Source organism: Danio rerio, chromosome 5 (assembly GCF_049306965.1).
Source record: "Danio rerio strain Tuebingen ecotype United States chromosome 5, GRCz12tu, whole genome shotgun sequence".
Lineage (NCBI taxonomy): Eukaryota > Metazoa > Chordata > Actinopteri > Cypriniformes > Danionidae > Danio > Danio rerio.
In genome coordinates this window covers 16,936,339-16,948,888 of record NC_133180.1, presented here as the reverse complement: position 1 = coordinate 16,948,888, position 12,550 = coordinate 16,936,339, and the positions used below count along the sequence as shown (strand labels likewise).

At 38.5% G+C, this 12,550-nt stretch overlaps 1 protein-coding gene across 3 annotated transcripts in view; it reads left to right on the top strand.

The window, feature by feature from the left end:
* The window catches only part of kremen1 (kringle containing transmembrane protein 1), a 127,033-nt gene that overhangs the window by 63,358 nt on the left and 51,125 nt on the right, over window positions 1-12,550 (top strand). For all 3 annotated transcript variants that reach the window (XR_012405670.1, XM_009301224.5, NM_001114917.1), the window contains 1 exon segment: window positions 12,218-12,309. Coding sequence is in view for 2 of the 3 variants with exons in the window: in XM_009301224.5 (XP_009299499.1) it covers window positions 12,218-12,309 (92 nt within the window). In the remaining variant the exon portion in view is untranslated.

Here is a 12,550-nt window from a genome sequence, read left to right as displayed (position 1 = left end):
TAATTGTTGAAACCTCACTGAGTTCACCATTATTTATCTCATTTGCTCTAATGCACTGCTTGAAAAAACTGAATTATATTGTAATATTTTTATAATGTTAAAGCTGTATATTTAAATTTGTTTATTTTTTTTGCATATGTACCATGGCCATGTCTTGAAGTGCAATATATGAATACAACAAGCAAATATTGTGTCATAATTATCAATGATGTCAGTAATTATACTATCTTTGTATTCTATATAAATCAGTATAATGTGAGCCCAAAACTGCAAAATGATTTAATTGCAGGATGTTTTATAAATATTTTGTGTGGTTTTTTTTTTTTTTTGGTTTTTTTGTAGAATATTCAGAAATGAGGAGCAGTTATTGTTTAGCGTTGAGGGTTTGCGCATCATTACAAGAGTAAAATAGACTTTAAACTGCCATGTTGACTTAGGAAGTCCTCAGAGTTTTGGCCAGATATTCTTAGTTGCTGTTGCTTGCTTTGTGTGTGTGTGTCGTTTCCTGGAGAAACTTGTTTAATTTTCCATCCTCAGTCAGTCAAGATGCTAGCTTAAGTGAAAATGCAAGCAAGCGTTAAGCATCTGTGCCTTTTCTGTTTACACTTGTTGTTTACTTGGCTGTGAAATTGAATGGTTTGTTATCCACTTTCAGATGTCAGTTCACCGAGGCGGCCTTTGATTGTTGTGGCTGAATTGACACATAATGCCGAAAAGCGCTTGTGTGATACATACAATAGACTCGGACAACTAAACAGTCAATCAGAAGTGTAGGATGAGCAGGTTCAAATATTAGCAAACACTGCATCAACTCTTTTAGTAAATATCCATGTTAACTATATGTGACCCATTTAGCCAAAAATACAAATGACCGATTTTTCTTTTCTGCCAAAAAATCATTCAAGTATTAAGTAAAGATTATGCCCTGAGTTCCACACAATCGATTTGTATTGGGAAAACATGAAGGAATTAAGTTAGTTTTTACAAGTGGATTGAACATAAAACAACTAAGTTGTCGCAAAAATACTTAGGAATTGTTGTATTCATATTATTTTTAAATAAGTAGCTTAAACAAACAGCAAACGTCATTTTTTGGGTATGTTACATGAAGATATTTTGTACATTTCCTACTTTTAATATACCAAAACCATTTGTTTATTTATTCTGTATATTTGATAAGCTCACATACTCATATATTTCTCAAATATATGCATGTAAATTCACGATTCAGTCCCGATTTTTTAAACAAAATTATTTAAGACAAATTTAAGGTGAACAAGAGCTCCTTAATTACACACATACACACACACACACACACACACACACACACACACACAGACAGACAGACAGACAGACAGACAGACAGACAGACAGACAGACAGACAGACAGACAGACAGACAGACAGACAGACAGACAGATAGACAGATAGACAGATAGATAGATAGATAGATAGATAGATAGATAGATAGATAGATAGATAGATAGATAGATAGATAATGAAAATACACTATACACACTTAAGCCACATCAAAACAAACTTTTATTTTGGATGCGATTAATCGTGATTAATTCTTGCCCAGCTCTACTCTAGACTTAATCTAATTTTTTAAGATTTTCTCAGTATTTAATTTATTTTCTTTGACCCTCAGTTTCCATTTTTTATGGCTGTTTCTCAGTCAAATATTATCCTATATTAACAAAACATAAATTTAAAAAAAGTCTCTTTATTGAACTTTTCAGATGATTTCAATATACCGGTGACACTTTAGTTTAAGTCACAATTCAGGCTATTTACTTTTGGCTTATCACCTCCCTATTATTACGATATTAACTGTTTATTAGTACTTCTAAAGTATAATATTATTCTTCTACAACACCAATCCTACCCAAAACCTAAACCCAATTAATAAGCCGCTAATTAGTAGTTTGAGATAACAGTCTTAGTTAATGGTTTGTAGACAGAATTGCAACTTAATAAAAAGTGTCTATAAATGCCTAATATACATTTCCAAAAATCGACACTTGGTTTTATGGTCCAGGGTTGTATGTTTAAAAGCGCATTGTCTGTTTGTGTGCTTTGTTGTTTTTCTTTGATTCAGAAGTATAACACTAGCTCTCAGCACTTGTACAGGCTGATACTTGAGTTTCATTCCTGCCGTTGTGTACGTTTGCCATGTTGACCGAGCATGGCTTTGAGCGTATTAGGCAAATTTCCCTTGCTCATATTTGCTTTGGATACTGGTTAGCTGCAGCGCACTAATAGTGTGGCAAAAGTCGGCTTGCAAGGAAAAAAAATCTATTTTGAGTCTCAGCCTACTAAAGATTTTACATGCTTTTGTTGTTAAAGAATCCTTTCTTTATGAATAGCTCTATGCCGGATTTTTATAAGTTTATCATAAATTTTATATTTTATGATTATGGTGCATGGTAAGCGGTTATTAAAGAAAAGCTTTTGAACACAGGCCAGGCAAGAACAGCTGGTTTTCGCTCAGTTCATATGGCCAGCAATGCTGAAACAAATTAGAGAGAAAGAAAAACGAAAAGGAGAGAGAGAGTGTGTTGCAATAAAGCGTAACAGCTCGACACATTGTTCTTACACGTCAGATTTAGAGTCTCAGTGATATTTGCGGTCACGGTGGAAAGCCGTCTAGTTTTGTTTGTGAATAAAATGCATTAAAAAAATATTAGCCGTAAGTAGACATTGCTGCAGCTTGTACCAATGTCAACTAAGTTCAGTCTACTTTAGATCCCTGCTCACTTCATGAAGAAGATTTTAATGCTCTGAGGTTGCTCGTTCATATTTCAGAAGACGTCTGCTAAAATTAATTTGGAAATTAAAGTTGTAGACAGCAAATGTATAATTCACCCAGAAGCGAACGTCCTGTCACTTTGGATTTATCTTATTCTAAAAGCTTACGGTAGTAATAATAATAATAATAATAATAATAATAATAATAATGTAAATGCAACTTTTCATCTCACCATTCTAACTATTTGTGGTGAAATTGTGAGTTTAGGTGACTCAGTGACACAGTGGCTCAGTTGCTAGTACTGTCACCTCACTGCAAGAAGGTTGCTGGTTCGACTCCCAGCTGGGCCAGTTGACATTTCTCTGTGGAGTTTGTATGTTCTCCCCGTGTTTGTGTGGGTTTTCTCCAGGTGCTCCGGGTTCGGTCCAAAGACATGTGCTATAGGTAAACTGAATAAACTAAACTGGTTGTAGTGTATGTGTGTAAATGTGAAAGTGTAAGGGTATTTCCCAGTACTGGGTTGTAGCTGGAAGGTCATCTGCTGTGTAAAACATATGCTGAATAAGTTTACGGTTCATTTCAATCTTGTTTTTAATTTGTTTGTCTCACCTTTCTATATCCATATAGACAACTTGTCCAGTGTGGAGCATTTTGTTTGGTAGCTCGCTTTGTATGGAGTAGTATTGTAATACAGAGCACTTTGGTTCGAATCCGGTAAAGCACGGTTCCATAAAATAGATAAAAGTAATGTAAAATCAGGGTAGAGAGTCATTTTTCTTTTTTATGTTTGCGACAGAAAACACTGTTGTTTGGGTTTAGGGCAGTAGTTCGCTAGGTGACCTGTATGGCTACTAGAGCTTAGATTAGGCCCAAACAGTGAAACCCAACCCTACCCGAGCCAGTGCACCTTGTGTCTGAGCCTTAGCCGGTCGGACACATTAACTGTAATTACAGTATGAGCCCGAGCGTGATTTAAACCAGACTATTTTTTTATCCGTTATAACAGACATTCTCAACTGCAGTTCTGAGATGAAACTACAGAAATGAGTTTAGATTGGTCTTAATGAATAATGTAACATGGTCGAGGCATGCAAACTGCATTGTTTGTTTATTCAGAATGGATTGTAACTAAAGAGGACATTGAAGGCTGACTATCATCCTTTTTTTCTACCATGGCAAGCCTGCTTCTTGACATGTGTCTGTTCATCTTAGAAGTTCCCGTTTTACGCCTCTTTCACACAGCATGTGTAAGCAGCGCTTGTTTTTTTCAGTGTCCATGTTAACGAATAAATATAAGAGCTTCATACCGCACACAGAAGCAGCACATCAGTGCAGAGCATGAGCAGAGCTGAAGCAGCAGAGCCATGATCATTTCAGTGCTGAGCCTGTTTTTGACACTACTCATGCTCAATTAAAGTGACAGTGCATTGATAATGACCAAAACACATTGAATGACGGAAAAAATGAGCAGTTTTACCCAATAAATGCATCGATAAGATCTGCTGATTTTATGCAGTGTTTCTGCTCTACATTCGAGCTGCTTCTACTCTGCTTGTGTGTGCAATGTGTGCCAGTGGACGAGACGCTGTTGCAGGAACTAGAGTATTGCTGCGCAATACACGCTTTAGCAAATGTGTAACTTTGTAGACCCAAATGTGTTGCTTGGGCTGACTTTGCTAAAATATTCATATCATATTCATATTTCTAATTATGCAAAACTTTCCACCCAATTGGGCTAATTAAGTAATGACTTAAAAAAAAATAGAAATGCTTGATCACGGCCCGTTCTGAAGATAGTGGCAGAAAATATCAGCCTGGCCCTGCCCTGCCTGGCTCAGGCAGAGAATCTAAAACTCTAATGCTGCAGTCAACGAAACGCTTGAGTTGGAAAATCAGAACTTCAGCGGACGTTCCCTCCATTTTAACCAATCAGGAGCTTGCTCTTGTAAGGGCGTGATTATGATGTAGCATCTGTTGTTGGTGTCCCGGGGGAAAATCCTCTTGCAAACACCGAACGACAGTTTATCAAACTGAGCTCGGCTCAGTCTGAAGCACCGTTGAAAGTTTCCATCTTCCAGCTATAGTTTCTGGAAGAGTTGATGAACTCACAGAGCTGGGTGCACCTCTGAAAGGATCTAGTGGTCTCAGACACGGCTCCAAATGAATTAACGCTGTTTATCTGCCTTCTTAAAGCTCACAACTGTTCTCTCAATAAAATCCATGTTAGCCATTTAGCAATGAAGCTAGAGTCGCCGGTCAGATAGAAGCCCTGCCCATGATGTGAATCCGTGACTATTGTGAAGTGAATTTGACGCGTGAATGAAGTTAATTTGATGCGCGAATGAAGTGTGTAAACTCAAAAAATTCACACGTCTATTTACGTGCAAATAGCACAATTTATCTGCACGTTCTGCATCTGGTATGAACACAGCAAAATGATGATCCTTTTTGTTGATGTGTAAAAGAGGGAGGTGTATCTGAAACATAACCTAAACGTAATCTAATAGTGTAGACAGCACCCTCTAGAGGATACGTCATCTGAATTGTGCAACGAAAGGTACCCAAAGCAACATGATTTGCTTTTAAAAAATAAAGTGAGTATAAACTCAGATTTTCAATGTGGTTTTGGATGTTTTCTGACTCTATACACAATAAAACATGCAAAACTGTGTATTTATATTATATGATGTTTTCACAATATGAGTAGTTAGCGCAGAAACAGATCTCATTGTTAGTTGATGTTTCCTAGGGCTAGTTCTAAAGTCTTGTCATCTCCTTTAGAAGGTTATAAATCTCCGAAAGCAGGGGTAATTCCCTGTTCCATTAAGCAGGCCGGACAGATGATGTCCCCGTCATTACGGTAACACATGAAAGGCCCTGAGATTCTTTACTCATTCTGTGAAGGGACTTGACCCTGAAGGCTTAACCGGACACACACACTTATCATCATAAAGTAAGACTCCTGCGCACACACCTGCACATACACGTAAGCACATTTTGAGGAGTCCTGGGGGCAAAACAGGCCTGTGTTTGGTGATCAAAGCCACCTATTATATCTGGTGTAGGACGGCAGGGGCAGTACTTTCCTCTCAGCCCTGAGGAAAGGAGGGGAGTGATTAGAGGCCTTTAAACTGATGAATTAAAGGATTAGTTTGTGCAGAAAAAAATAATTCTTCATCATTTATTTGACCTTGCGGCATGACAAACCTGCACATTATTAATTCTTGCATGAAATAGAGATTTTAAAAACGTTTGATTGCTGGTGGCTGCTTTTCAGCTTCCATAGCACACTGTCAGTATCAGAAAATAAGACTGATTAAGATTATTCATGGACATACTATATCATATTTATGGACATAAACACAAAGAAAATTGTGAGTTGAGTTGAATGTATGAAGCAAAACAGTCAAATTGGTGAACAAATCATTAAAATTTGTCAACTTTATTGTAAGATTTCCTCAGAAAAATGTTTCACAGTTCCACTAAATATTAGCAGCTCTTAATATAAACATATTAGCTGACTATAGCTAATTCATTCATTCATTTTCTTGTCAGCTTAGTCCCTTTATTAATCCGGGGTCGCCACAGCGGAATGAACCGCCAACTTATCCAACAAGTTTTTTACGCAGCGAATGCCCTTCCAGCCACAACCCATCTCTGGGAAACATACACACACACACAATTATACACTACGTACAATTGAGCCTACCCAATTCACCTGTACCGCATGTCTTTGGACTGTGGGGGAAACTGGAGCACCCGGAGAAAACCCACGTGAACGCAGGGAGAACATGCAAACTCCACACAGAAACACCAACTGAGCCGAGGATCGAACCAGCGACCTTCTTGCTGTGAGGCGAACATGCTACCCACTGCGCCACTGCATCGCCACTATAGCTAATAATTTTGACAATTTTTTTTTATTAGTATTAGTTGTTATTAGCATAAACAACGTTCCAATGCACTGCCTTTCAAGGTATACTCTATTTTAGGGCTGTGCAATTTGGGGAAAATATCTAATTGCGATTTTATTTATTTGTATTTTTTTATAGCAGTATACGCCATCATCCCACTCGTCTGATCTTTCTTGTTTGTTTGTTTGTTTAATTGTGGGTGCTCAGTGTAGTTCTTTGCAATTCTGATTGGGTAGAACGAAAGCGTGCATACTCAATTGGCTAGTAAGGTTGTCACACACAGACGGCAGTCATGCATTTGCCCTGGGTGGGGGAAATTAAATTATTTATATTTAAATCGCAGCCTTTTGCGATTAGCCAATCGAAACATTTTAAATCGCGATTGCGATTCGATATTGATTAAGTGCACAGCCCTACTCTATTTAATAAACAAGGTGCTCAACATAAGCGCAGTAAAAAATAATTCTCATTAAATACTTGTATTTTGTCTACAAATGTTGTAAGCAATAAAAAGTTGTGTTCATTTTTAATCTCTGGCATAAACATGAATACACATGACAACATGAATACACATGACATCTAATGTTGGGGGGAAGCCAGACATATAACATTATATTACATTTAATTATTATTGGTAATGTTTGTTAATTGTTTGATTTGCTTTTTTACTCAAATTAGTTTTTTAATAAGTTGCACTTATTTATTTATGCAGTGTGGAGTTTGCATGTTCTCCCTGTTTTGACATGGGTTACCTTTGGGGTGCTCCGGTTTCCTCCACAGTCAAAGACAAGCACTATAGGTGAATTGAATAAACTAAATTGGGTGTAGTGTATGTGTGTGACTGAGTGTTTCCCAGTACTGGGTTGTGGCTGGAAAGGCATCCAATCTGTGGTTCATTCCACTGTAGCGACCCCTAATGAATAAAGGGACTAAGCCAAAGGAAAATGAATGATTTGGCATACATGTGTATTCAACCCGCATGTGCACCCTACCCGCATAGAGCTGGGATCAAATCGTGATTGTTTATTCGGGTCGGTTGCTCTAACAAAGAGGCTAAAGACCATGGCCTCTAGCATCTGTTGGAATAAGGATTACCTGCATAGCACTTCACTAGTTGGCCTCCATTACACTCACTCCCGGACGAGCCCCCACATACAACCCACCGGTCCTACTGCACCCAATCTGCTCTGTGTTGGGATCAAACTGGCGATTCTTTGCATGGAAGTCGGTTGCAGTAACAAGGTGGCTAAAGACCATGGGCTCTAATGTCTGTCGCTAAAGCACCTTAGGAGGTCAGAGGAGTGAGGTTAACCTGCATAGCACTTTGCTAGCTGGCCTCCGTTACACTCACCTCCCTAAACCTCTATCCGGGTCATGGCACCAGTGTAACCCTGCTGGTCCTACGCCAACTACACCTGTTCTGAGCCAGGATCTAACTGGCGATTCTCTGCATGGGAGTCGGTGGCTTTGAGATTATGGCTTCTAGGCTAAGACCATGGCTACCTTTTGAGGTCAGAGGAGTGAGGTTTACCTGCATAGCACTTCGCTAGCTTGCTTCTTTTACAGACTTTTATGTAGTGACATACAAATGAGAATAAAAGAAGCACTTCAGATCATCTGAGCAGCAGTTACACTGTGAATGTTATGGCAATTCTACAGTAATGTAGTTTGTTTTCTCAGAGCATATGGAGAGGAGAGAGTGTGTGGTGGGTTGTTTGTCAAACCCACTCACCAGTGTGAAGCACACTCAGAATTGCATGATATTTCCAGAAACACGTGAAAAGTGTTAATGAGAAAGTGTCTGGTGCATATGGAGAGTGTGTCCAGCAAGTGGATTGTTAAGCCCAACCATATACCTTTAAATATTGTATAGTTTTTAATAATAGAAATAATTTTGTGGCAAGTGGCACAATGTCTCAGTGGTTAGCACTGTCACCTTACAGCAAGAAAGTTGGTAACTGGTTCGAGTCCCGACTGTCTCAGTTGGCGATTCTGTGTGGAGTTTGCATGTTTCCCTTGTGTTCATGTGAGTTTCCTCCGCATGCTCCAGTTTCCCCAACAGTCTAAAGACATGCAGCATAGGGAAATTGAATAAGCTAAATTGGCCTTAGTGTATGAGTTTGTGTGTAAATGAGAGTGTGCATGGGTTTTCCAGTATTGTGTTGCTGCAGGAAGGGCATCTTCTGTGTAAAACATATGCCAGAATAGTTGGTGGTTTATTTTAGATGGTGACCCCTGATAAATAAGGGACTAAACCTGAATGAATGAATATTTTGGGAATTTATTTGGTAATTACTTTTAATTTAATATATACAATCTATACATTTTGCTTATTTAGCAGCTTATTGTTGAATTTAAATATGGTAAAATACAGTAGATTATTTTTTTCATGTCCAAAAATGATTTGTTATCTGCTTAACCGCTAGCTGACTTCGCTATGAGTTGTGTGGACACTTACAAAATCCTGATGGTGCTTTTAGGGTCAATTTGGTGCTTGGCATGCTCAAGTTCTCATTTACTTTTGTCAAGACAAGTGTCTAAAACTATTCCTCAAGACTTCCCAATCTAAGATCCACAAACGATCAAAAGTCGTGTGGCTTTGGAAATGCAATGATGGTGAGTAAATGATGACAGAACTCTTATTTTTGGTTGAATTATTCCTCTGAGTGCTCGCCGGGTGACCTCCAGAAGCAGCCTGGATCAAATAAAGCCATATAGAAACCTGGCACAGTATACGCGTCTGTTTATATGTGTCTGCCAACAAGAAAGATTCCTCTTATAATCTAATCTCCTCCATTGAACCTCAATTGCCCTCAAGACTTTCAACTCCAAACAGGTGTCTTTCCTGAAGAGGTGAATACATTATTCAAAAAAAGCTATGCAAAGTAGCCATTATACTTGACTGAGTCATGATGAAAATCCCATCGGGCCGCAGGGGTTTGTCGATCTTGATGGTCGAAATACACACTCGCTTCCAAAGCCAGACTGGTTTGTTAGCAAGCCAGATCTCATTCTTCTAAACAGAAAAGAAAAAAAAGGAGGGAAAACGGGAGATGTTTAGCCGACTCCAACCTGAGGTTAAGTTTCCCTGGACACAAAAAAGAAAGCACATGAAAAGACGCTTCACTCAATACACTTTCCTGTTGTAAAGAGAGAAGAAGAGAAGCTGGAAAGTGTTTTTGATAGGGGAAGAAAAGACCATGGCACGCCCTTTTGATTCCTCTTCACAATGGCTGAAATCAGATAGCTGTCGCCTCGGGCTTGAGCTGGAGACGTTGCATTGTAGCTCCTCAAAGACGAGAAGAATGGCTTTTCTAGCAATTATCGTTATTTCTGGCGGCGCAGGCACCCGTAGCGCACGTGAAGGGGGATTCGGTCGGGCTGTTTTCTGATGAACGTGCGGTTCCTGAAGATATAAACCAATCACTGCCTTGTCTGGCTGTGCGGTTGTAATCAATACCTTGTTTCGAAGGCTTTTTCGGGCTTCAAGGTTTAAAGTACGCACCAGAGAGCTTAAAGGGGTTTTGAAGCAGACAAAAAGACGGAGAGCTCCACAGGTCACTGTCTGGAAAGGAACAAAGGTTTTTCCCCAGGCCTTCGACTCGACAGTGACCTGGAGGTGGACATGCTTGGATGGATAAGGCCAGGGGAGAAAAAAAAAGCTCAATAAAGCACGTAGGTTCAGGCTTTAGGGGGTGTTTCTGTCTGACTGACAGCCCATGAAAAGCTTTTCTCTTTAGTGACAGCTTTGCTTGAACTAAATCATCTGCAGGAACTAACTAAAAGAGCAGCAATGGTACTTACTAATGAGCGTCGTCTGCAGCATGACAGTCTCTTAGCTGTTTTTGTAGTAGTTAGTAGTAGTTTTTTTTTTTTTACTAGAAACTACGCTACAGTTCAAAAGTTAGGTGTAAGATTGTTCTTTTTTCTTTTAAAAATGGATTGCGTTTATCAAAAGTGACAGTAAAGACTTCTTTTGAACTTTCTTTGCATCAAGAAATCCTTAATTGAGCAGTACAGCGTTTGATAGGTTGTAGTAATTTTGAGCAGCAACTCAGCACATTATGATGTTTTATTAAGGATTATGTGGCACTGAACATTGCTATACAAATCTGCTAATTAGTTTCTCATAGTGAAGTTTATTTATAAAATAATTTCGAGAGAATCACATGCTTATGATTGTACATGGCTGGTCCCGCATTAGCTAGTGGTTGATTCACCAATCAGACGATTCCTAACTCACTATAACTACTGAGTTTCTTACCTCAGTATCTTCATCTTGAATGCCCCTTCCCATCCCTACTCCCTCTTTTCTAGATGAGTGACACGGCGGCCCAGTGATTAGCTTAAAGTCCCTACTTAACCAGTCAACATTTCTGTGTGGAGTTTGCTCATTTTCCCTGTGCTCGCGTGGGTTTTCCCGGGGTTCTCCGTTTTCCTCTCATAGTCCAAAAAACATGCAACTTAAGTAAATTAAACATACCGAATTGACACCTTAGTCAAGCTCTGATATCTATTAAGCCGTATATCTCTCTTTAGCCATTCCTATATCTGTTAAATCTAAGTAAGGGGAGTTTATCGAGATCTACCTGAGCTCAAACTCCCCTCTTTCCCTGCTATTGAGAGGGAGCCCAGGGCTCGAGGATCTTATAAGCTCAATACTCTTTCCTTGGACAGCATGCTCGGACAAGCTTATTATAATCATCAGCTAAGTGTGAACTCTTTAATTTCGCAATTATTATATATATATTATATATATAAATTATCCTTTATTGCCATTTTTGCAGTTTGAGGCAATAAATTGCATAAGAAATAAAGCATAATAAAATACAGTTACACCGTGTAAGAATTGCTGGGTTTCACACAGTTCCTTCATGTTGTCCCAAAACAAACTGACTTCATCATTTTTACAAATTTAAATAGACTAAACATAAAACAATTAAGTTCGCTTAAGAATTGTGTTGTTTCAATCCAAACAAGAACAAGAACAAGAAAAACAGGAAAACTATTTTCAGCTCATGAATTTACCATTACTGTCATTTACATATGAACATTTGAGATGCACAAACCAAAGTGCGATCTGAAATTTTCTTCTAAAATGAACATTTTTCTCAGCCTCCTATGTTCATGTTCAGTTGTTTCACTTTAAAGGCAATGAAAATAAGCAGTTCCGTGCCATAAATGTAAAATTACTGAACCTACACACAGGAGGCAGAGATAAATTCTCCTTTTAAATACAGTGTAGGTCACTTTGTGAAACACTTTGGTAACATTTACTCATATTTATTCATGTTAAAGCAACTTTGAACATCAGAGGCTTTAAAAATAAACATTTCAAGTTAGCGCTGCACAATATTGTGATGTTTAGTTTTTTCTGCGATTATATATGATGATGATGATGATATTTGGTTGATTTTAGGTTGTGTTGGAAAGTGATCAAAGCCGTCCTGTGCCTGCTGGGATGTTATATAAATACATTTATTTGTACTTTAATATACATAACTACCGTAACAATGCTTTGAACATTAAAAAAGTCTGTTTTTCTCACACAGGAACCCAGATGGAGATGTCCGTCCCTGGTGTTACATTGCAGATCTCGAGGACGGATCTTACTGGAAATACTGCGATATCCCCACCTGCCAAAGTAAGTGTTTGAAAGGGGAAAACAGTACAGAGAAACCGAAATGAACAACGAGAGCAAGCTAAAGAAGAAACTAGGCCAAAAAAACTTGAAGTTCCCATCATCTGGATTATAAATCTGATATGCATAACCGCATTTTTGGAAAGGATTTTAATTGCTCCATCAGAAATCAGAATGTCCCAGCATGCACAGATACGTTCGTGGTGCTTGTCATCACTTGATGCTTTTTTACGTTCTCAACACT